Below are 25,867 nucleotides of genomic sequence, written 5' to 3'. Positions count from 1 at the left end.
ATAATTTTGGTCACTATAATCGTGATAAGAAATTTTCATACCGTTACATCCCTACTAGCATATCTCAGAGGCGTGCGCGCTGCGCATACGTGCTGCGTCATCTGCCGGAACGGCTTCTGTGTATGACAGTCAGCGGAAGTGAGAGAAAAGTGTTTATTATGTTTGAAATATGGATATTTTTCTTACAAAAACACATGAATTCACTACTGGAGGCCTTTATTCACCCCCCGAAGTCGTGTGAGGTACGTTTTATTATGGATGCGCGCGTTTTATTTGACGACTTGTGGACTGTTCAACTGCAACACCCGCTGACTGCAATGATAGAGCTTGGAATAGCCAGGACAATTTTTTATATAACTCCGACTGGATTCGTCTGAAAGAAGAAAGTCATATACACCTAGGTTGCCTCGGGGGTGAGTAAAACACAAGCTAATTTTCATTTTTGGGTGAACTAACCCTTTAATACACCTTGTCCAGATTCTGTACTCACCCCAAGTCCAGCCAGATCTGCTTGCACTCCAGGTCAGGCTCCAGGCCTGCATCAGCATTACCACCAAAATAAGTCACATAGAGTCGGCCAATAGGTATGCCAAACTCTTGCGTCAGCAGCTCCAGTGCCATCTTGCAGGCCAGGTGCTAGAGACAGAGTGAGCAAGAGAGAAATAAAGGGATGCAAAGAGAAAAGGCCAAAATTAGTTTCTCCATTCATACAGAAAAATAAAATCATACAACGACAACATAAAAAGAGCATCAGCATTATGAAGAAATACAGCATGATTTCACAGTATGTAACACCTTTCTATCCATCTCTTACTTTGAAATAATCTCCAAAGGACCAAGAGCCCAACATCTCGAAGAAAGTATGATGGTACACGTCTTTGCCCACATCATCAAGGTCATTGTGTTTGCCGCCGGCACGAATGCACTTCTGTGTGTTTGCAGCACGACGAAGTCTGGCCATAGGGTGGGACGGGTCGATGGTGTTCAGGAAGATGGGCTTGAACTATAAAAACAATTTATTTTGTCCTACCAATTCGGCGCTTATGTTATGTCCATTTTTGTTACTAGGTTCAAATCTCCTTACCTGGTTCATCCCAGCATTGGCGAAGAGCAGAGTGGGGTCATCAAGTGGAATGGTGGACGACGAGTGGACGTATTGGTGATCATAGCGGCGAAAGAAGTCGATGAACTTCTCACGGATCTGTGCAGCAGTCAGTGAAGAGTCCATGCTGGTTGTGTTTTTCTCAGGGGACTGGGAATATATACAAACACACAGTGAGTCAGAAACCGGTTTCACAAAAACAGCGGGTGGAGTAAACATGCAGCTGCTTTGTAGTACTGTGTTAACCGACAACAATTAAAGAATCTGTTATGGACACCATAGCTTGCAAACAATGTGTGCATACTTGCAAAGCTTGCAAATTCACCAAACAGACAAAATCCTCTCTGACATGCAGAGAAATTAAGCTAAGGGGAAAACACATGACTAAATGTAAATGTAGTGAGAATGCAGTACTAGCACAGGGTTGTGAAGTTGCTCTTCTTTAGTAGCCTTTTATTAACATACTAATAAAACCCTCACTGAGATTAAATTCCTAAAGGAGAGACCTGGCAAAGACTGCTGCAAAGAACACAAAAACAAGCAGCACACACCTGGCAAATCAATAGACCATTTCAAATGATTTTTTTTTTTTCAATAAATAAATAAGCCAAAAGGAAATGCTGACAGGACTCATCCTTAGTCTTGAGCCCTGAATATAAATTCCAAACAATACAGAGAAAAACGCATCTGCCAATGCTTCATGAAGGATCATAAGAATCAGGCACATGACATGATGCACCAATATTAGTGAGCAGAACAAATCAAGCTTTTGTTTTCCCTAAGCATGAAAACAAGGCTAAGCTGACAATCCAGTCATTCAATGAAACACAATTTAATTGGATGCATATGGTCTCGTGATATAGTTCACAAAGACATAATGTAAAATAATAACAAATAACGTGTGGAAACAAATGCAAATCTAATTAAACTTACGAATAATAATCTTTTAACCGCTTCAGAAGCCAGTCACACTACACTACTTCCCACGCCGGTTGAAACCAAAAGGAGAGTAGAAGTACCGCCCACAGCATAGATGATTGGTTCAGGAATATTGATGTTTCAGTGTACGTAGTTTCTATTGGTTCAGAATACTTTCGATCAAAACAAAGACGAGCCTGGATATGTCAAGGGCGTAAAGGACGGAACTGGATGATGCAATGATAAAGTAACAGTGCAGTGATATTATTATTTTTATTATCTTTATTTTGTCTTACAAACGTGATTTACAATCTCTTTAGATTTTTTTCTCTCTCCTGGTTTATAAGCATATAATCTTTTTACCAGAGGTGTAAAGTATTGGAGTAAATGTAATTAGTTACTGTACTTGAGTATCTTTTTCGATACTTTGTAGTTGTACTGAGTATCAAAGATATTAGCAACTTTTACTCTCTACTTCACTACATTTTTGGATGAGTATTCCTTAGCAAGTATTTGTGAATCAGAGGTGTTTTATATATGAGATGAGGACATGACTGCAGCGGCAATGAGGCCGAAACCAGCACATCCACTGCAAGAAGGCTTCTGCTTTTTAATTTTACTTAACATTATTTTATTTATCCATTATACTGAAGAGACCTTTTTAAAGGATATTGTTTTTTGTTTTTTTATGCAATTTTGAGGTGTTCAGTTTTATTTTGGTTTTAGAAAATAAACGTGATTGCTCTCCTCACAAATCAACTCTTTCTTGTTTTTGTTTCATGCTCTCTGTGCCTTGCCCTGGACTTTTATGTCACTTCCTGTCTCCCGTGGTGTTTGTAGTCAGTTTGTAGTCCGTTTATTCATTGGTTCCCCTTGATTAGTCTCCCCAAGTGTGTTTTAAGCTTGTTAGCCCCCTGTGTGTATATATAGGCCTAGTTTTTGTTTAGTTCCTTGTGAGTTATCGAATGTAATGGTTGTCTGTTTGCCAGTCATTCTGTTCATTGTTCCCTTTGGTTTTTGCCTTATTGTTTGTTCTAGTTTTTCCACTAAATACCTGCACATAGATCCTTGACTCTGCCTTTTCCCCCAGCTTCTCCACAACATTACAGTTTTACACTGGCATGTCTTTTGTTGATTAGTGCATTTTTTGAGCGTATATTTAGTATAAGTAAAATACTTAAGTACTGTTAAAATCAGATACTCTAAGACTTTTACTCAAGTTGTTTTGGAATTGGTGACTTGTAACGTGTAGTGGAGTAATTTTCACTGTAAGGTATCTGTAGTAGATTCTGTACTTTTACTCAAGTAGGGTTTTTAGGTACTCTTTACACCTCTGCTTCTTCCAGCAACACCATTGCTGTAAATAATGCCATCTTTTATATGTTTAAGGAAATCATTGTGCTTGTTACCCTAAAAGTGTAACTTCCTTCATCATCATCATCATCATCATTATTATTATTAATAGTAGTAGTAACAGTCCAAGTGGATTTTAGTGGCAGAATATTATGATGATGCAGTGTGATGGAAGGGTAGAAGATTTTGCACAATACAAAAGCAAGACAAACATTTAAAATAAAACAATGCAATAAAAATAAAACAATAAGTTAAAACAGAGTACTTTCAATTTTGTGTATTTGGCTATAAAAGTAACAGTAAGCTTCTCCTTACAGCAGGTGGCGAACAAAATCTAGTTTATGCACAAACCCCACATTCTATTTCTATAAAGGATCAGCATAGGTAGAAAATAGGTATGAGTTTTAAGCCATATGAGAGAGTTGATCATTCACATGACAATAATGGCACTACTATTTACTCAGAAATGTACCTGTAATAAATGTCACCTGCTCGCTGGTTAAGGTTACTCTTTAGCTATCCCTGTTATCTAATAAGTTACCTTTACCAAAGACTATCGAATACCCTTAAAGGGACTTTGCCTTTACTTCTAAAGTCTCCATTTCCATTTGTCAGAAGGTACAAATGCAAGGTCAAGTGTGCAAGCATTATACTATCTAGCTAAACCTGAAATAACTTTTCACTGACATTTTATTTCTACTGTGATATTGCTGTTTATAGGAAATGGAGTGATAAACAACAAGATGGACAAATATAGAAAATATATTCTGCAGTCATATTTACATGTGTATTTTCAGTTATTATTACAAAACATTTATATCAAACACAACAACAGCATTATACTGAACGTATCAACAAACACTGATTTCAAAATTGTCATTAGATAAAACCTTTTATATATTAAAAGCTAAGGTGTATTCACATGATTGGGCATTTTACATGTAGAAAAACAGCTTTTGAGGTTATTTTATTCAAGGTCTGCATGAAAGCATGCAAAGATATCATATCAAAGTAATCATTAAGGAAATGTTACACAAACAAATTACAAACAAAATAAGTAACAAGCAAAACAGCTGTCATCAAGTCAAGTATATAGCATTAACTGTATCATTTACAACACGCTTAATGATGTATGGTTCTCTGAATTGTACATGCTTGTCTAGATTTCTGGGACAGCGTTCCTATTTCACATTTTTGTCCGAACAATGATAGTGGCTTCTCCTTTTACATCTCTCAGTCTGTCTGAGTCAAAGTCGACAAGCAGTTTCCTCAGGCCAGCACGGGTGGGCTTGAAGGAGAATTTAACGGTCACAGCCTGACCAGGTTCAATCTTACCACTAGAGAAAAAGAGACATATAGACATTAACAGTCAACCAAAACTTGGATGCCTTAGATCATGTCCGATGCACTTCGAGAAATGTATACTAGTTACTGAGTTCATGCATAAATGAAAATTTGCTGAAAATGTACTGCACCCTCAGGCCATCCAAGATGTAGATGAGTTTGTTTCTTCATTGGTAAAAGGACTTTGAACATGCCTATTAAGGACCTACCCAAATATTATTTGTATTAATTTGATTTTCGTTTAAAGGAACACGCTACTATTTTTGAAAATAGGCACATTTTCCAACTCCCCTAGAGTTAAACAGTTGAGTTTTACCGTTTTCGAATCCATTCAGCCGATTGGCGGTAGCGGCGGTAGCACTTTTAGCTGCAGCTTAGCATAGATCATTGAATCTGATTAGACCGTTAGCAAAAATGACCAAAGAGTTTCGATATTTTTCCTATTACCTGGCTGGGGACTATTTTTAGGCGCTGCGTAATATCATTGCGCCTGCTGCACCCATGGTACGGCAGCAAAGTTCCTTGATTATTACGCTGGAATGAGAGTATAGTTCCTAGCCATATCGGCCTAGAAAATCGCAACTTTTCATTTTCCGTCGGTCTTAGTACACGATGTAACTACAGAAGAGTCAAGTTTTAAATAGGAAAAATATCGAAACTCTTTGGTCATTTTTGAGCGAGATGCTAACGGTCTAATCAGATTCAATGATCTATGCTAAGCTGCAGCTAAAAGTGCTACCGCCAGACCCGGAGATTGGCTGAATGGATTCGAAAACGGTAAAACTGAACTGTTGGAAAATGAGCCTATTTTCAAAAATAGTGGCGTGTTCCATTAAGACATTTTTAACTTCAAACTGTTGCAAATCAGTCTAAAACAGTTAAACATGTATGCGGTGGATTTTGAAGTGAGAAGACAATAAGGGGATGGACTTTTTCACTGGAGGAAGTGTTATTATGGATTATGGGCTGGTATTTTGGCAAGAATTGTTGGTTTAAAGTTAAAACGCCTTAATGATGAATTTGTTTCTTATAAACAAGCACAACTTCACTTCACAAGATGTCAACTGATGAATTGGAGTTGTGTTGATTATTTGTGGATTATTGTGATGTTTTCATCAGCTGTTTGGACTCTCATTCTGACGGCACCCATTCACTGCAGAGGATCCATTGGTGAACAAGTGATGCAGTTCTATATTTCTCAAATCGGTTCCAATGAAAAAACAAACCCATCTACATTTTGTATGGCCTGAGAGTGAGTTCATTTTGAAATGTTTATTTTGGGGTGAACAATTAATTTCATGTCGAGTACATACTCTGCATGATTTCTAAAACTAGTACATACTGTGTTTTTATTTCTTTGGCCTCTGTCAGTCCTGCGCCCTCCACGGTAAACATGCCTCCTTGAAGACTAACAGGTAAGGGATTGTTGAAGGAGATGTGTGCTGTCAATTTACGTGATACAATCGCTTTCCCAATAATCTGAAATTTAGAACAAATATCGGTCATTGGTAAAAGGGCTAAAGCCATTGACACAGTGCTAGTATTAATGGAACAGTTCATCACCTTGATATGAAGCGCTGGCATTTTCAAGGGGATGTTGATTTCTTGTAGGATGATGTTGTCTTGATCAGTGGGTTGGAGGAGGGCTGTGACCCTTATCATGTGATGTTCAGACACACATGCCCCATAATGGCCATACTGAAGTCGCAATACTTCTTTATGAGCTATAAAGTGATGCAAAGATATTTTTGAATGTATTGTCCTTAAAGGAGAGGTAAAATTTGTTTGCAGATGCCACTGTGCGCTAAATAATTCAGGATACTATCCAAGTTTCCTAGTCGTACCTTTGTGAGCTGGCACTGTGAGAGAGGTTGTCTTTCTCTGGCACTCTGCACGGTGGATACTATTGTAGGTTATTGCGTTCGATGTGACTGTGAGCTGTGCATCTGTGTCCTCCCTACCAGCATTATACAACTCTATGATCACGTCAAAGTCTGTCCCATGGATAGCTGGGGCATGCTTGATGAAAAGCTCAAGCTGCCCTGGGCCTTTGTTCTTTTGGCCCACTTGTCTTCCTGCCTTTTTATAAACCTCTCGCTCCTTCATTGATCCTGTGGTGGGACAAAGCATTTGAATGTGATTAATATCGAAATGTCACAATTTCAGAATCAGTTGGCATGGACAAATATAAATTGAAATCAAAAACACGAAATCAAAATGTATCATACTATATTTCTTAACATGATTTACTGTGAACATGCCTTACTCTAAACAATACACCGATGGAATGTCTTTCCTTTTTAGGCTAGCGTCACAATGGCCACTTATTTTCTAAACAATTATTATAATAACAATTTATAATATCAATAAAAAATATATATGTAATAATAAATGTTACATTTTTCAATATTTCACCTACACTACAATTTTTAATCATTAAATATGCTCACTTACTCAGACAAACGTAACAAGTAGAAGTAACGTGTACAAGGTTTCAGGTACAATAGGAGACAATGAACTTAATATTACAACAGAATGTCAAAGGTCAAAATGAGTTCATTATAATAAATTGAAAACAAATGAGTACATTCGACAGGTCGCTTGTTTTTACCTTCAGGATATTTGTAGTTAGCAGTAATGTCCTCTCTGAAGTCTCCATACACACTCTTAGTGCTTATGTTCCGCCCTATAACTTTACTGTTTTGGGACACCTGAATTCGTTCCCCATCTGGATGAACTATCCAGACGATCAGATCAGCATTCACCTCAGAAAACACAAATGGGGTGTCATACTTCAACCCCACCTCTCCCTCCTTGACCGCACGGACTGGACAAGGCCCACAGCAGAAGATTCCTGTAAGAACATGGGAGAAGAGGATGTAGGTATGTACAAGCTAGCTAATATTCCAGTTTTATGTAATAGGAGATAAGAGGAAGTAGTTCTCTGGATGTTCTTGTTTTTTATACTTGAAAGAGTAAAGCTTTACCATCACTCCTTTCTTGAGGAGTTGGATCTAGCACCTGCCATCCATCGTAACCTTCTGGGAGGTCATCGCGTTTCATCCAGGATTCAACCCAACAGTGGTAGTTCCTGAAAATAGAGGGTGAGACTCACAGGTCAGGGACAACAGAGGAAAATGTTATTGCTCAGAGTTGCTCTTCAAGTGAAATGAAACAACTGGTGTCATATAGAAAGGGTTTAGAGCTAAATAAAAAACTCACCAGATGGAGTCCTTCCTGCCTTCAGACACACTTTCAAGTTGATCATTGAAAAGGTAATCCACAGAAATGTTTGCATCAGTGTCATGGGCAGATGAGTAATTTGTGATACATCTCGTCGGAATGCCAAGACAGCGGAGGACTGTGGAAAGGGCATGTTACAGAACACGTGAAACACAAACAGAAATAATAACAGTAGTAAGCATTTCTGAATTTAGAAAGACTTAGGACCTAGAATATTTTCTAAATCTTTTGCTTTCTTACCTGTGCAGGCCACTCCTGTGAACACCCAGCACTGGCCATAGCGCACTTTCTGTCCTCCATCCTCACTCCAGCGCCTCAGGATGGGCACACTGCCAGTCCACCGTGTGGGCGCTACCCCATCACTGTACTTCCCATCCCAGCGCCCAGATACCACCCCCCGATCATCATTAGCATTCACCTGTTAATGCAGATTATTCTGTACGTAGAACGTATATATACACAGAATGAATATATGTATAAAATACTTCTTACTGATTACTTCAGTGAAAAAGTCATTTATGCTTGAGCAAATATGATTATAACAGGGGTGGAGACAGCGAATGACCATGTTGACAGATGCCTTACCATGGCAGTAATAGTCCTGCTAACATAAACAGGGCTTCCTCTGTTAGCTATTTCCATCTCTGAATTTTTCAGGGCTGTGGGTGAATTGTCCAGCACTTCAAAGCAAATATCCACCACATCTTTTTCAAACTGTTTGAAAAATAGAATCCAAAGAATATGGAGTATTCACAATTAGATACAGTTAAATATACACAATAAAGTGTGTCTACAGAAGAGAACTTAAAATGGAAAAAGTTGTATGTCTAAACCATAGACTAAACCATTTTTATTTGTGAGTTCTGTCCTTAGGGCCTAACTTGTATTTTACAAAGAAAGCTTAGCACTTTCAGTTCCCCCGCTTAACCTGGAGAATCACATTTCTCCCCCAAACTTCCAATATCTCTCTGACTGAAATGGGACAGTCACTTGTTTGCGAGACAGACGTTGTTGCTGAAATGTCTGACATCTATAGAGAGTGATTACCCAGCAGACAAGCCCTCTGCGGTTCTCCTGCCACTGATCTGTCACAATTCACACTCTGCCTCATCTGAATTCCACCACCATGCAACATCACCCATAAATCCTGACTGTGTGTCAGTCATCTCAGGCTGTTATACTTTCTCAGAAAGGGCACTGGCCACAAGACTGTCTAAACAGATGGGGGCTGTATAAATTTGGATCTTGAGAACCTGGGAATGCATTTGCAGGTTACCTGTCCAAAGTTCCAAGGCACAGTGGTGATATCATCCCATGAGCCCTGGTACAAGATCCCATTTTCATTTAAAATGTACTCCTGCAGCAGTTCCTCACTTGGAAGGTACACAGAGTCATCTACAGGAAAGAAAATCTATTATAGTATAATAGTATAAAATCTATTATAGTATTATAGAAATCTATAAGGCATAATATTATATTATGCCTTAACTGCAGGGTGTACTTATAAAAAAACAGAATGTTAGTGTCCGCTGGTATGGATGTTAATATAATTATCATTATAGTAATTGTTCTTGGTGTGAACTGACCTTAAATACCCTTAACAATAACAATAATTAGCTTAGCATCCACACCAATGGACGATAATGTTCTGTTTATTATAAGTGTGTGCTGAAGTCATCTGCTGCTTTAAATGTGCAATCTTTAATGTTGGGTGGATTATGATGGTCTGTCAATGTTTTATCATTCATCAACTGGAAGAAAAATCATTCTGAAAGTGATTCCAATGATATCATTCCACAGTGTTATTTTTGTTGTGAACTTCCCTATTCTCGTAGAATTAGAACAATTATTAAAAAATGTATGGTTATAGTTATCATTCAAGTATTCATTTTTAGTGTGAGTAGCCCTCACGTTGTTCCTACAATGACATTTTATCTTCCATGGAACCCAAAAGCATAAGCTCCAAAAGAACAAATAAGCACCATAAAACTATAGCAAATGTCTTCAGTTCAACTTTTAGTTTTCTCAGGTTATATAGTGTGAAAAAAAAAAAAAAAAAACTTTTGCACAGAAGAAACAAAGTCATGAGGAATTTAAATTTTTTCATGTTAATGATCCCAAATACTCACCTTTGCACCAGGGATTGAAAAGCAGGTAGAAGGTCTGAGGCTTGGTTTGCTCCAGGATCTGCCCATCAGCTGAGAGTAGAACCACAGTCATGCTGTACAGACCCACAAGAGCATCAGTAGGGCTGTGGAGAGTCAGCATCACCTCACCCTGAGCATTACGCTGATTAAACCACCATTTCCCATGATGTTGCGAGTCTGACACCTTCAAGACCACCTCATTATTCTTACCTATAACACACAAACATGTGCACACAAATCATATGCTGTTGTTATGTGCATTTTAGTTGTTGTTTTTTTGGCTTGACCACTAAACTGATCTAATCTTGTAACTTCTTTTATACTCCAATTTAAGATTACTGCAGTTTCAAGCCCCAGTCCCAAAACCTACAGGCCACCTTTTTTATCTTCCTCACTGTTAAGGTGATGATACATGGGGAAACTTTTTTGAGCAATGTTGCTTGGGCACTTTCCCATTGAGAATGGGCAACAAATTTCTATCTGGGTGCTTTAGATTGGCCGTGGGCCCTGTGTCTCACCTGGTTGCCCGTTGATGACAACATTGCCTAGCAACATTGGTAAGAAAAAGTTCCCCAGTGTTTCATTACCTTTACTCTCTCCATCAAGTTTACTCACCCAGGTGTAGTATGAGGTTGAGCTGGAGGTCTTGGAGCTGTGGGATGTGCTCAGTACACTGCAGTACTACAGAGAATGGCTGACCTCTGCGCACCACCAGACGCTCCACATCCATCTCCTCAGTGCGGTGAGTATGGTTATTCTCATAACACTGCAAATCTATACCACTCAGTAGGGCTGGGCACCAAAGAAATTAATAAACAGTTTAAACAATACAAGCAAATATAATTTGAATATCCATTTAGTTTAGTGAGACTTAGTTCCCTTGACCTATAACATGTCTTTAAATGCTTTGAATGTTGCATGCTGGTTATTTGGGTGGCTAAATTTATGTTAATCATGGAATGGATTAATGATGTGGTTGCCAAAAAGCTTGTTTTCCAGTCTTGCTGACCAGTTTGAGATACTGACTTAAGATACTTTTTGAGATACTGACTCAAAAAGTGTGTTTCATGACAAAATGCATTGTTTAAATAAATATGGAAGCAGACCACTGACTCGTTGGTGATTTTATCTGGTCCGGTATTGGATTTCTTGTGAGGTCTGGGCTTTATAGCCTCAGCTTAGAAAGCAATGAAGAAAGTGGTATGACAGTAACATTAAAAGTAAATGATTAAAATGAAAAGATTTTCCACTATTTTGTCTTTTTGGTGTTTAAAAAGTTATCTTCTTGTGAACTGCTGAACTGATTTGTATTATATTTGCTTATATTATCTTTAAACAGTGGGGTCCAAAAGTCTGAGACCACCTTAAAAGCTGGAATACACTACACGACTTGTGCCCTAATTTGCAGTGTGGAGTGTGTAAGAAATTATAGTCTGCCTCGACCCAGCTTCCACTCCAAATTGTGTATTAAACTATGCTCCTTTCTCTACAAAGAGCTTAATTATCATATAGATAGTTCTTTCCGATCTTAATCATATGTAAATGGTACCTCCGGAGCGATAATTTGTCACTTATAGCGTGGGAGCAGCAGCAGGCCGTCAAGAACCATCTGCTGACCAAAAGGGTACATGAAATAACAGCTATGGATTCTGTTTAATCTTATCACCTTAACATTTGGTTGTTCCCACTTGAGTCTACCGAAGATGTGGGAACGGAAGGCTATCACTTTCATTGTCATCCGCAATTTACATTTAAAACGAAACTTAACTTACATGTTGAGCGGGAAGATGAACGTAATACAGTATAAAATGATTGAGCTTAGGATGTTCGGGGTTCATTCTGACTCCGCTGAATCCGAAGTGCTGCCTGTACTTTGTCACTACTATTCTGTAATAAAAGTTATTCTTCATCAAGATCTTCGACGTCTTCACTTTTTCTTACAAGTGTTAACATTTTTGCAATGTTAGCTGCCAAAATTTTGAGCCAGTCTGCAGATTTTGGGCAGTCGGAGTTGAGGGATTTCACAGAAAATTGCATAGTGAATGATGCAGACAATGATTCCATTTGGTCAGAGAATATTAAAAATGCGTTACATAGCGAGGAGATCTATGTTTCTGTGTGTGATTGTTGTGTTTGGATCAATTTGAAAGTCTGGTAGTGTGTGACCCTCAGTTTAGTTTATTGTATGATATCCATGTTTTATTCTGTAACCATTTACAAAGTTGGCAAGTATCTAATGCCTAGTGTTTTAAAACACTTTTTTTGTTTTAGATTTTAAAAGTTGTGTTGTGTATTCCAGTCTTAAAACAGAAAAGTTATGACAAAACATAAAAATGAATAAGAAATATTTAAGATTTAGGATCTTCTAGTCAATATTTAAATGTAAACAAAAAGCAAAAGGTCAGATGTTCTTGCTTTCACTGAAAATCGCAATGTTCCTTGGGACATTCTCAAACCGTATTATTAATGTTTAGCCTGTCACTCTCAGAAATGAAGGTACAAAAGTTGTCTCTAGGGCAGTACCTTTTGAATAGGTACTAAGATATACCTTTGAGGTACTAATATGCACCCTTTAGCCGTAAATAATCTGAAAAGGTACCGCCTCAATGACAACTTTTGTACCTTTTTTTCTGAGAGTGATGAGATGGTGCGAAACAACAGTTATTGAGAAGGAAGAGCATATAATAAACTGCTGATGATGTGTAAAGTTTCAGTTTGAGGTTGCAAGGGTGTAACTTGCAAAGCAAACTGAATTTGTTGAATATGTTGTGAAAGTATTAAAACTGTTCTTCGCACAAAGCATAAAAAAAATAATTGACGACAATAACACGTCTAAAGTGTATGGTAACACATTTCTGTCTTCTCAGCTTGGATTCTGCTCATTGCTGCTTGATGCTACATTTGCTTTTAATGTTACTGTCATGCCAATTTCTTCATCGCTTTCCAAGCTGGGCCTATAAAGCTCAGACCTCACAAAGAGGTCAGATATGGGACCAAATAAAATAACACAGTCCACCAACAAGTCAGCGGTCCACTTCCGTATTTATTTTAACAACCCAGAGCGTTTCTATCCCAACTGCCCAGCATGAAACAAAACCATCAGAAGTACTGTCACCAGAAATATTTCACTAGGACCTTTAGCATCTTATACTACTGCTGTTTGAGTAAGATTATGATTTAATGGAAAGGCGTAATATATTTTGATCCATGGTAGAAAGACCACATTAGTGAAATAAGTAGTTTGGTGCAAATGTTTTTTTTATTTTTATGAAACCTGCAGTTTCCTGCACTAATGGAAAAGTATCTTGCCAGCCCTCTTGGAAAAACTCTTGACCACCAGACTGCTTTACATAATATATGTGCGTTCACTTACACAAACAGTTCTTCAACAACTTCACAATACCTTTTCAAAATAGTCTTTACAGTAATTCAGTAGTAAACAAAAGCATGTGTATATGCTAAACAGCATACAGTATGCTATATAGCTATTAATTATTATTGCTATCAATCATATTGATATATTCAGTTCTTACTTTGAGCAATATTTATGAAAAACAAATATATTATTAAAGAGATTTTCTTACCATTATGGCTGGCCATTGATGGATTTAGCTTGACACTTCTAGTAAGTGATCGGTGAGACTTTGTAAAATCCTGTTCTTGATGATTGCAGTAAATTTCCAAAGTCCAGTCCAAGACATCTGTCTTCCCTGTAATATCTTTGCTTTTTTAGGATCCATTTTATAATGAAAGACCTTCCACGCCCCTTGAAGCCCCACCATCTTTGTTGCTGACTGTCCTTCTTTCTGCATAAGACACACCCTGACTCACGCATCCTCTCCGTTTCCTTTATGACCTCTGACATCACACACACATACAAGATCCTCAAGCATTCAGAGGTGCTAAGTGTGTACAAACAGTAGTATGTCTATGTGTGTAAGCAGCTCTGCCTCTGCCTCTGTGGAAAAAGAATCAAGGCTTGAGTATATACTACAACCAGTGTAGTCTCTGCAAGCACGTCATTGCTGGAAACACTGTCTCTTTTCCGTAAGGGCCAGGGTCACACACAGGTGCCCTTTGATAAAAGGAGAAGTTTTGATGGTTGGGTAACAGTTCCATAGTATTCCATAGATCTACTACACCTCTATTTCCCTGACTCACAGTCAGTTACTCAGAAGTCAGATGGGTCATAATGTTTTCAGAGACTAAGTCTTTCCTTCCCAAACTTCCTCTGTACAACTGAATGTCGAGCATGCATTGAGTAACATGCACAATATAGCAGTTTAACATATATTATCTATAACGTGTAAAGTGTAATGCACTGGTATGAAAAGCCTGATGTGTCAGCTGGAGGTCAAGGGGTCAAACTGCAGAAACAACTAAAACTTCTGACATAATTTTGTGAGATATTTCCCTACTGTTTGTGAAGTTAATTAAATTCCATTAAGCTCCGTCACTGATGATATGGGGGGGGGAACTAATAATCTGAACTAATAATCTGTTTTATTAGAAGTAACAGTGCTACTAGTAATGTAATAGAAATTATAAATGTATCTACATATAAATGTAGTTACAAATAAAACAAAATAACAACAAAATAAACAAATTAAAACAAAATAATAGAGATGTCTTCGAGTTCCACAAAGAAGTAGCCGCTGTTGTGCATACACTCATAGAAAATAATATGTTAGAATTTTAAAGATGTGGCGCGATGCAACGTTTTTCACCACTGAAAATGAAAACAATGTAATTTTGGTCCAGATATAAATCTTACATTTGTAGCCTTGACAGCATTCTCCTGTTGGCCAACTATGCTAGCAGACTTAGCTTTAACTACCACCGTGTATGCTAGCGGATAACTAGTTAGTTCACTAATGAGGTCTATGTCTCACCTCACTTCTTTCTGGGACTTTTCCAAACTTCCTGAAAACTTTTTAAATCATTTTCAAAGTTTTTAAATTCCTTGTTTTATTGTTATGATTATTTTTTTATTATTATTATTTTCTTTTCTTTTATGTAAAGCACTTTGAATTACCATTGTGTATGAAATGTGCTATATAAATAAACTTGCCTTGCCTTGCCTATGTCTACCTCATGGCCTACACAGATGCAGCCTCACCCTCTCTTCCCCGGTAAGTTCCCCTAAGGTCTTTGGGTAAAGGTTCAAAATGTACAACATTTTAAACATTGTTTGCTGTATGTGCATAGGTAGCTAGCAAGCACAGAATACAGCTATTAAGCTAATAGTCACATTTAGCTGAATCTAGTTTTTCCAGTAAGATCATGATTGAGTAATGTTGGATACTGCTGGAAATGCTGGTTTTTCGGGGTATTCTATTTATTATTTTAGGATTTTTTTGTTTGCCCCAGTGAACAATTTCTATTATTATAACTGATTAAGTAGTCAAAGTCATTCCATATCAGCAGAATAGTGTGGTACAGAAACTCTATGTCCATGTAGAACAGGTTCTCACTGAATTATGTAAATACTGATACCTGGTCAAAAGCAATAGCAAAAGTAATAGGTCAGTATTATTAAATTGCAGACAAAGATTTTGAATAGCTATAGGATGGCTTGTATGTTTGGTGCGGTGGGGGCCCAACCTCATATTCTTTCATAGGTACCAAAATTGCTAGCGGCGCCCCTGTGTGACATTACTACAGTTCTTTTTGACCACGCAGTCACACAAAAGGGTTACTGTCTTGCTTATACAGTGGGAAGCAACACCGTACCACACCTACATATATTTGCACATGTGTGTGACACTAAGCTGAGGAATGCTGGAACAGGTAGTTTTCAGGAAAAGATACTCACACAGAAACAAGCACAGATTTTTGTTGAATTTCACATTACTTTCTCATTGATTTATCATCAAAGTGAATTTGTCATACAAGTGAGGAACATACTAGTGGCTTTTTGGTTAAAAGTTATTGAGAAGGAAGAGAATATAATTAACCGCTGATGATGTTTGAAGTTTCATAGTTTGTGGTTGCAAGGGTGTAACTTGCAAAGCAAACTGAATTTGCTGAATATGTTATCAAAGTATTAAAATTCTATTCTTTGCACAAAGCATACAAATAATTGACAACAATAACACATCTAAAGTGTATGGTAACACATTTCTATTTTCTCAGCTTGGATTCTGCTCATTTCTGCTTGATGTTACATTTGCTTTTAATGTTACCATTATGCCACTTTCTACATCGCTTTCCAAACTGAGGCTATAAAGTTTATACCTCACAAAGAGATCCAATATGGGACCAAATAAAATAACATGGTTTGACAACAAGTCAGCAGTCCACTTATTCGAACAACCCAGTGCGTTTCTAACCCACCTGTGAGTCTAACCCAGTGTTTCCCAACCGGGGTGCCATCTGTCGAGAGCAGGGGTGCCGTGTAAAAAAAATCATTTTTTAATATTTTTAAATTGCTAAAATGTTCAAAAAAGCATCTATTATATAATATCCATTTCTGATGTCGCCAATAATTAGAAATGCACCGAAATTTCGGCTGCCGAAAATTAGTTCACAGCTCAGGTTTCACTGTCACGTGGTGTGAGCCACAAGTTTGTTAAAATGTCCAAAGGGTGCCGCGACTAAAAAAAGGTTGGGAAACACTGGTCTAACCCATGAGCCTATTTTCAAAAATAGTGGAGTGTTCCTTTAAGCCTCCTCATCTGAGCTGCCTCAGCTGTCACCGCTCAAAAAATATTTGAGATGACCAATCAAATCAAAGTAGGCGGCCTTTACGTTAACAGAAGCTGCATAGCGCGAATTTCAAGTTCAACGCGACGCTTCAGTTAGCGGCTATAAAGTGCGGGATAAGATGTAAGTAGCCAAACATTTCATATCTGACCACTGTTTTACGATAGAAATGTTAAATGTGGTTGGATCGAATGCTAAATTTCTGAAGAGTTTATTTAACACTTACAGATATAATTTATATTCACGTTTTTTGCTCCTTGGGAAACTAATGATAATGATATTTCAAGTCCAGTCAAATCAAATGTCATGAATGTCATATGGCATTCAATGACATGTTTGTAAAATTATATATGAGCTAATGTGGGTGTTATATGGGCTAAATAAATGCTTTGAAAATATACATTATAAATAATATATACACCACCATTCAAAAAGGGGTCAGTAAATTATTTTAAGGGTTTGAAAGAAATCTCTTCTTCTCAGCAAGACTGCATTTATTTGATCAAAAACACAGTAAAAACAGTAAATCTACCATTTGAAAGAACTGCTTTCTGTTTGAATATATTTTAAAATGCTTGTCATGCTAAAGCTTCATTACTTCATTACTCAATGTCACATGATCCTTCAGAAATCATGCTGATTGCTGCTCAAGAAACCTTTTTTTTTTGACTCTCATGTGCCAGTAGCTACTAACCTGCCTTTAATGAATCACCAAGGACCACGGTTTCAGCTAAAAATCTTCTCAACTGTTCAACTAAAGAAAAAAAGTCACCTACATCTTGGATGGCCTGTGGTGAGTAAATTAACAGTAAATGTTCATTTTGGGGGGAACTATGCCTTTAAGACAGTGACTTGCCGCCACCTACAGGCGGTTTTATTTTCATATTTGAAGTATTCTTTTCATAGTTCAATATTCAACATATTTTATATATATCTTATATTTTTATAAAATTCTCATAACACTATTTATGCTATTGTAACTGCAGTGTAAATTTATTTATGGTATCTCTGAATAGCATTGTGTAAATAAATCTAAATGCCACTTTAGGTGTTGCTTCTGTGCCATTTAAACAACAATGGATTTTGTTGATACTTACTGTATTTGATTGCTGTCAGCCCTATAGTGTCTTATTATTCTAAATAAATGTAAGAATTGGAATAAATGGAATAAATATATATTAAATAAATGTAATAAGCTTAGAAAATTCCCTTATAGAAGTAAATCAATTGCCCCTGGAAATCAGTTTAAAGGTGCCATAGAATGCATTGATACAATATTTTAAATTGTTCTCTGATATATACATAGAAGGTATGTGGCATAGGTAAGGGCAAAAAATCTCCAGAAACGGGTTTACATGTCCAATTACAACCCTAGGATTTGTCCCTAGAATGAAATGGTCAGTTTTTACCTTATTTGGAAGGGTCATGAATAATAATGTTGAGCTCTGCTCTGATTGGCTGTTTCACAGTGCGGCTCAATGTTGAGCTCTGCTCTGATTGGCTGTTTCACAGTGCGGCTCATTTCAGTAGCTCACACAGCACGTGTGATATATTTCAATACTCTCTCTCGCAGTTATATCCTTGGGTAATTATACTGTATATAAAATGCGGACATCAGGGAGCCGCTATTAATATGCGGGGCATTGAAACTGCCTTCGAATGCACGATCGCTTTTTACTTTCACTTTCGAGATTTGCGATCGCACGTGCTCTGTGTAAACTACAGCGGCAGTACTTACCACACATTTTACAAGATCAGATGCTTGTCAGTGGTGCTCAGGATCTGTAAATCATTCGCCATCATCCTCCGTCATCTCTCCTTACTCTGTTTATTTGGTAAGTGAAATCTTATGTACTGTAATGTAACAGGCTACGGCTAGCAAGCAGCTAACCATGTCCCTTTAGTGGCTCACCTTATTTTATTAGAACGCGTGTTATTTGTTTTCCGTGCCTTTCTGAATACAGACACCAACCCATCCCTGCACTTCACATCCCCTGCACAGCCTGGAACATAACATTTATTTCCATGATCTGCCATTTTCGCTATTATCCTCGCTTGCTTCTTCACAATACCTGCAGAACTTCTGATGATTCGGCTGTGCAGGTTCGGCTGGCAGCTGGCATAGAACATGGGCTGGTATATGCAAATATTGGGGGCGTAACTATTAGTGATCCCTACTGTAACGTCACAGTCGGTGTTATGTTCTGATTCCCCTATTTTTCAGTGGTCTTTTGCATGCTCGAGATTTACATAAGAAGGAGGAAACAATGGTGTTTGAGGCTCACGGTATGTCATTTCCATGTACACAGAACTGTTATTATTCAACTATGCCAAGGTAAATGCAGTTTTCCATTCTATGGCACCTTTAAGAAAGAAAATATCACCCCAAAATAAATAAAAAAAGGTTATTTCTGTCACTGCTCATAGGTTTAGGATTATTTTTCAGTTTTTGTCCTACCTTTACTGAATCCCACAAATTGTCCTCAATTTTGGTTTTACAGAAATGGCCACCCTATATGTCAGGGGTGGCGAACGTCAGTCCTGGAGAGCCGCAGCCCTGCAGAGTTTTGCTTCAACCCTAATCAAACACACCTGAACAAGCAAATCAAGGTCTGAAGGGTTACTAGGAAGCTACAGGCAGGTGAGGATTAGGGTTGGAGCTGAACTCTGCAGGGCTGCGGCTCTCCAGGACCGGAGTTCGCCATCCCTGCTATATGTCATGGCAAAAATTATATTATAAATTATATTTATATTATATACGTTGCATTATATCATTTATAAATGGTATGCATTGCTGTTTTTTACTGTTACATTAAGAAAACAGTAAATATAAATGAGAAAAATAAAAGTAGTTTTAAATTCTAGAGGGAAAAAAACAAAACGCATCCAGTGCAATATGTCAGGATGGCCGAGCAGTGGTGCTCAGGTCGCAGTCTCCCCTGGAGGCGTGGGTTTGAATCCCACTTCTGACAACAATGTTTTTTTCCAGTAGGTCAACATGACAGTTCCCAGCTGACGCATGCTCAGCAGAGCGACCAAAGTCCATTTCATACCCCATGGAGAGTAGAGTACCGAAACAACAAAACTAGCAAAAATACACGACATGAAAGTTTTACATTTGGTCGCTGCAGACAAGTGGCCAAAGATGAACTAAGGCAATGACTGCAGTACAAAAACGACTGTTGTGCAGGTTAGTGAAGGATGAAAGACGTTAATGAATGAATCTTTATAAAAAAAAATTATAAAGTGAGTGGTTCAAAGCAAGGAATGCAATGAGCATTGCATATAGGAAGAGTATTCTGCATATAATAAATAGTTTTATAATTTAATTATGAATGTTAAAACTAGCCATTACTTACAGATGATTTGTTTTCTTTTTTCTGTTTTTTTTTTTTTCTTTCCTTTCTGTGTTAAAGTTGAAGCAATGGCTACACCATGTTGTGTGCATTTCTGTATACATGTAAAATATCCTCTTCTGTCAAGCTTAAACGCTTAAACTCTTAAACGGTTTTTAACCCCCAACTTCTATTGTTTTTGTCTTGCTGTTTCCTTTTTTCTTTACAAGAGGAAGGTAGAGGGTTCTCACTTTTATTCTTACTGAAGTCATTTATTACTTGGATACACAGATGTATCCGCCTAGCATGATCTCACTGTGGAACACACACTATTTATTCACTCATACACTTATTTATCTAACACACATACTCAGTCTACATTTCAATTTGCACATAATATAATATACCTGTACATACAACTGTCTATTGTTCTATACCTGTACATACAATTGTCGATTTGTATATTTTTTTTATTCCTTATTTTACTTGTTCTATTTTTTTTTGTTCTGTCACTATCATTCTGTTACACTGTGGAAGCTTCTGTCACGAAAACAAATTCCTCGTATGTGTAAACATACCTGGCAATAAAGCTCATTCTGATTTTGATTCTTTAAATACTTCATAGGTGTGCAAAGGTATAGAGGGAGAAGAGAGGGAGGGAGGGTGTGAAAGAGAGAAAGAAAACTTGTATCTTTTCAAGCGGAGTTGTTAGGTAGTGACAACACCTGCATTACCTGTTCTGGTGTGTCTCCTCTGAGGTGTGTTATTTCCTTTTTCTTTTTTAAAGAGATATTTTTATATAATCAACTCTTTATACTGAGAAGAAATGGCAGATTTTCCTGGGAAGGTCAGCACTCAGACCAGCTCCAATGAACCTCAGAGAAGTTCTGGAGTCCCAGCAATGGTAGACATGGACTTCATCAAGAGCGTTCCTGGTATCCTACTTTTGACTGAGATTGTGAGTTGTAAAAACTGTATATTGCACTTTCTATGCTTTGTCATATTTTCAAGTGTTTTATGCTTAAAAAAAAAACTGCCAGATTGCCAGTGTTTATGAGAAAAACTGAGACTGTGTAGGTATTGATTAATAAAATGAAACTAACCAGGCTCAGCGAGGTTTATGGTAATAATTTTTCATACAACTAGGATATTATGCAGATAGTTGCATGCTTGTACAGGGTTTGCATAGAGGTAGATGTTGTGTTCATATTGTGCATCAGGTGTGCTCCTACACTGAGCCAACATGGAAGTAAATGTAGGTAAACCACAAGTCTATGTTTCTCTGTTATTTAGGAACATTGAAACTACATTCTGCTCAAAATATCAACATATTCAGATATGAACATCCAATAATCAGAATAAAGTGTACAGAAAAATACTTACTTGACTGTAATATAAATTACTGATTAAACTGTACAGTAAACATCAGTATTTATTATGTTTATTGTATTATCATCTTACTGGTTATTGGGTCAATAACCATAATAAAACACTCCCCTCAATACAAATACATTATTTAATCATTGTTAAATCAGTAAATATAAATGTAATATTACTGAACTTTAGTGAATATTTGACCTGAGATGTGTCTGTTTTAGTCTTTATTCTGTGGAGCAAGTCACATTTGTAGGTATCTTGTGTCAGACACATAGTCTGAAATCTGAGACCTTTATCAGATGAATAATACATAATGAACTTTTCATATTCATTGTATAAATGAATTCCATTGGCATCATCTGTTTGTGTATTTGCTACCTTATTTTTTTATTTATAACTATGTGAAAAGATTCCTCAGGACATATGGTGCTAAAAATATCATTAATTGTTGACCGTGTTGCATGTTAAATGTTTTTGGTAGGTTAGGTCTCTGATGAGAACTACCAGGATGATTCACATGTACGTCACTTTCATTTTAAAGCTCATGTTTCAGAGCATGCATGTAATTGTGCAAGCTCTAATGTCATCTAAATTAATTATAACACCCTGAAGTTAAGAAAAGCCTTAGTGATAATAGGGGTTTTCTTGACTTGAAGGATTAATGTATCCAAAAATAAAAATTCTGTCGTCATTTACTCACCCTCTTGTCCTTCCAAATCTGTATAGCTTTCTTTTTTTTTCTGTGGCACAAAAAAAAGGATATTTTGAAGTTTTTTGTTCATACGAAGAAAATCATTAGGGTTCAATACTGTTTTGGAGCCACTGACTTTCACTGGGTACTTTCAAAATATGTCTTAAGTTACGCGAAAGAGAAAGTAAGTTGTACAGATTTGGAACGACATGAGGTTGAGCAAATGATGACAGAATTTTTATTTTTAGGTGAACTAACCCTTCAAGTGGCTGTATTTTGTCATTGATGTTTAACATACGATCATCTCCATCTTCTGTTCAGATTGTTGGATTACTGGTGTGGGCGCTGATCGCCACTACCAGCTACACCTCGGATCCTGCTTATGGTTGGGTGATGTTTGTCAGCGTGACGCTGTGGCTTCTGAGCATTGCCCTGTTTGTTGTGCTGCTGCTGAGGTTTTATCAGAGTTTACCCTCAGTGCCCTGGCCTTTAGTGGTGAGACACTTACTCCTCTAATAGAGGAGATAGCTTACTGTATATCATTTGTGACTTTGTCAGTTAAATCAAATTTGTAATTCTGTCTTCCTTTCCTCCTTGTAGCTCATGGTGTTCTATGTAGTTGCAGCTGTTCTATACATAACTGCCTTTTTGGCTGATGCAGTTTCCGTTCCACCACACTGGTATTCGTGGCATGGTCATCTGGGAGCTTCTGCAGTGAGTGAAAACATCTCCTGAACACACTCTAGACACATTCACAAATACTATGAGCTGAGAGAGGTGTGTCCATCCTACCTCATATCTAAAGTAAAGTTAGGCTTATCTGTGAAACACCCACTGATAATAGCATGGTGTCACACTGCTCACCCAGATGAGGCCATTCAAATGTCAGCAATACTCTCAAGTACTAACAAATATTTAAACTACCGTTTAAAAGTTTGGGAGCAGTATGATTTTTCTCAAGAAATCAATACTCAAAGAATCATGAAAAACATGTATTATGGTTTCCAGAAAATATTAAGCAGCAAACTTTTCAACCATGATGATAATAATAAGAAATGTTTCTTGAGCACCAAATCAGCATATTAGAATGATTTCTGAAGGATCATGTGAGGCTGAAGACTGGAGAAATGATGCTGAAAATGTAGCTTTGGCATCACAAAAATAAATCAGATTTTAAATAATATTTATTTTAAACTGATATTTTATAAACTTACTGTATTTTTGATCAAATAAATTAACCTTGGTGAGCACGAGAGACATCTTTCAAAAAATCAAGAAATCTTACACTGTAAAAAAAAATCCGTAAAATTTACGGTAGAAAACCGGCAGCTGTGGTTGCCGGAATTTTACCGTAAAAAATACGGTAGCAACGTTTTAGGTTTTACGGTTTTAACTTAAATTTACAGTTAAATACCGTAATTTCATTAACTGATAAAATGTTATTATATACCAACCTATTGAAGTACTAAAATCTGTTTTGTACCTTTGTAATACACTGATAACCACCAAATGCAGGTGGTGATGAGAAAGTCACACGATGAACCAAAGCCTATCACAAGCAGCTTTTAAATAATAACATATATAGAAGGTGCACAGTGTCATTCACACAAACACCAAACACCATCATGGTAACACACATGAAACTGAAATAATGCAATAAACATTAACTGAACAACATTAGGTGTAACGCACAACCCTAATATACAAAACTGATAAGAAAAAACTAAAAAGAAACATAGTTATTTCAACAAAAAAACATCAAATTTGAAATGTAACGCAGGGAATTCTGGAAATGTAAATTTACGGTTATTCACTGTAAATTATACGGTCTTTTTCACTTCCAAAAACGATATATTACCGTAAAATGAATGTCCAATACATGTAATGTCCAATACAGTTTTTCACCGTATATAGTAGGGGAATTTACCGTTAACCATTTAACAGGATTTTACTGTAGCATTTTTACAGTCTTTTACCGTTAAATTCACGGTCATTTTTTACAGTGTACTGACCCCAAGATTTTGAATGGTAGTGTCGATGGGGCTTTCTTAAAAAATTAATAATTAATAATATTCATCAATATGTTTTAAGCCAAAACATCTAATCTGAAGCAGGGCCTTCATTTATCTGGTGAAAGCATTATTCATCACTGAAATACTTAATACAGTATTGTTGATCAAATAAAAGGCTTTTAGTAGACGTTTACAATGTGAAACTGTCAGAGTTCAAAAGCAAGGTTGTAGAGTGCTATGTGTGTTTTATAGGGCTTTAAAAGCACATCGGACAGAGTCCAGATTAAATTGTGCAGCAAGCACATGACAAACCTATAATGCCTATAAGAGTGTAATCACCGTTTATACCTCCTCCATGTGTAAAGGTCAACAGCTTAAGTTTCCAAGTTATTACAACATCTTTAAATCTACATATCTGCTCAATGGCTGTTTATATACCTTCCTGTAAAACAGTTATATGCCCTGAAATAATTTATCCGTTGTTTAACTTGTATTAAGGATTACGTTCTTATTAAGTTCTTAAAGGGACAGTTCACACACAAAAATGAATTTATTTACTCACATTCACGTTGTTCCCAACCTGTATGGCTTTCTTTTTTCTTATTTTTAAGATTATTTTAAGTTTTTGCACATACAATGAATGTCATTGGAGTCCAAAACAACATTGAACACCATTAACTTTTATTGTATGGGGGAAAAAAACAGACATTTTAAAAATATCTTATTTTGGGAACATACTTTTGGGCAAACTTTTAAAGGGATGGTTCACCCAAAAATGAAAATTGATTGTGGTAGTACCCTTGCTGTCTATGGGAGGGTCAGAGAGCTGTCAGAATGCATCAAAAATATCTTAAGCCCTATTCGCACGGGATTAGTATTACCTGGTGACCTCCAGTCATTGGTAATAATTGCGGAGGTTGTCTGTGATCTTAATCCCGTGCGAATCGGACATGTCTGTAATTTGTAAAGTAAAAATTCCCCCGCAAACCACACAAGGTCCCCAGATAATACTAATCCCGTGCGAATAGGGCTTTAATTTGTGTTCCGAAGAAGAACGGAGGTCTTACAGGTTTGGAACGACATGAGGGGGAGAAATTAATGACAGAATTTTCATTTTTGGGTGAACTAACCCTTAAATACTTGAGTACAATATGTAAGATCATACATCTTTTCTTGCAGTTCTTTGCCATAGTGCTGACTCTATTATATGGAGCTAGCAGCTACTTTGCCTATTTGGACTGGAGGGGTGAAGGGCAAAACGCAGCGGGGAGTACAGTGCCTGTGTAGACCATCCTCGGATTAACCGTCTCATTCACTATGTGAGGACACTTCGAAGGGGATACTGCTCAGATTATTTAGCATTGCTGAAAATCCTCCTCAGGAACGTCCGAAAGCCCTTCTGTATAACTGTGCCCAGCATGATTGCTTGATGGTATAAAACATGGACATTGTGTGTATGCTTATGTGCATTAGGCGTGGGGGCAGTAAGATTTTTTTTTAAATAAATAATTAATACTTTTACTCCGCAAGGATGCATTGAATTGATCAAAAGTGACAGTAAAGACTTTTATAATACAAAAGATTTCTATTAAAAAAACAAACAAATGCTGTTCTTTTGAATTTCCTATTCATCAAAGGGT

General features: G+C 37.1%; 3 protein-coding genes across 3 annotated transcripts in view; 1 reads left to right on the top strand and 2 right to left on the bottom strand.

Moving 5' to 3' along the window:
• LOC107742883 (alanine--tRNA ligase, cytoplasmic-like) overlaps positions 1 to 2,112 on the bottom strand; it is a 13,568-nt gene extending 11,456 nt beyond the window's left edge. Inside the window, exons 1-4 of the mRNA XM_016555957.1 lie at positions 2,036 to 2,112; positions 1,085 to 1,252; positions 815 to 1,003; positions 491 to 636 (exon numbers count right to left, since the gene is read on the bottom strand). Of these exons, the coding sequence (XP_016411443.1) occupies positions 491 to 636; positions 815 to 1,003; positions 1,085 to 1,228 (479 nt within the window). The 5' untranslated portion in view covers positions 1,229 to 1,252; positions 2,036 to 2,112. The remainder of the gene's footprint in view (positions 1 to 490; positions 637 to 814; positions 1,004 to 1,084; positions 1,253 to 2,035) is intronic.
• Positions 2,113 to 4,559: 2,447 nt separating this feature from the next.
• On the bottom strand, positions 4,560 to 13,707 carry LOC107742896 (protein-glutamine gamma-glutamyltransferase 2-like). Its single transcript, XM_016555976.1, has 13 exons — positions 13,692 to 13,707; positions 10,723 to 10,899; positions 10,090 to 10,317; positions 9,237 to 9,355; positions 8,546 to 8,674; positions 8,201 to 8,378; positions 7,940 to 8,078; positions 7,705 to 7,808; positions 7,329 to 7,571; positions 6,562 to 6,828; positions 6,281 to 6,441; positions 6,060 to 6,196; positions 4,560 to 4,710 (listed from the first exon to the last, which is right to left on the bottom strand). Exons 1-13 carry the CDS (start codon positions 13,705 to 13,707, stop codon positions 4,560 to 4,562), a joined length of 2,049 nt encoding a protein of 682 aa, XP_016411462.1.
• Positions 13,708 to 17,573: 3,866 nt separating this feature from the next.
• On the top strand, positions 17,574 to 25,720 carry LOC107742895 (plasmolipin-like). The gene is made up of 6 exons (XM_016555975.1): positions 17,574 to 17,605; positions 19,802 to 20,002; positions 20,935 to 21,105; positions 22,537 to 22,710; positions 22,816 to 22,929; positions 25,407 to 25,720. Exons 3-6 carry the CDS (start codon positions 20,974 to 20,976, stop codon positions 25,512 to 25,514), a joined length of 528 nt encoding a protein of 175 aa, XP_016411461.1. The 5' UTR covers positions 17,574 to 17,605; positions 19,802 to 20,002; positions 20,935 to 20,973; the 3' UTR covers positions 25,515 to 25,720.
• The last annotated feature ends 147 nt before the right edge of the window (positions 25,721 to 25,867 follow it).

Source organism: Sinocyclocheilus rhinocerous, unplaced genomic scaffold (assembly GCF_001515625.1).
Source record: "Sinocyclocheilus rhinocerous isolate Xijiao unplaced genomic scaffold, SAMN03320098_v1.1 scaffold1008, whole genome shotgun sequence".
NCBI lineage: Eukaryota > Metazoa > Chordata > Actinopteri > Cypriniformes > Cyprinidae > Sinocyclocheilus > Sinocyclocheilus rhinocerous.
This window is presented reverse-complemented; position numbering and strand designations above follow the sequence as displayed.

Coding starts and splice junctions, on each gene's coding strand:
- LOC107742896 (XM_016555976.1), bottom strand. Junction 9,356..10,089: donor TTTCAATCCCTGGTGCAAAG/GTGAGTATTTGG, acceptor TCTTTCCTGTAG/ATGACTCTGTGTACCTTCCA. Junction 8,379..8,545: donor GCAGGACTATTACTGCCATG/GTAAGGCATCTG, acceptor CTGCATTAACAG/GTGAATGCTAATGATGATCG.
- LOC107742895 (XM_016555975.1), top strand. CDS start 20,974: ATGGCAGATTTTCCTGGGAAGGTCAGCACTCAGACCAGCTCCAATGAA. Junction 22,711..22,815: donor CAGTGCCCTGGCCTTTAGTG/GTGAGACACTTA, acceptor TCCTCCTTGTAG/CTCATGGTGTTCTATGTAGT. Junction 22,930..25,406: donor GTCATCTGGGAGCTTCTGCA/GTGAGTGAAAAC, acceptor CTTTTCTTGCAG/TTCTTTGCCATAGTGCTGAC.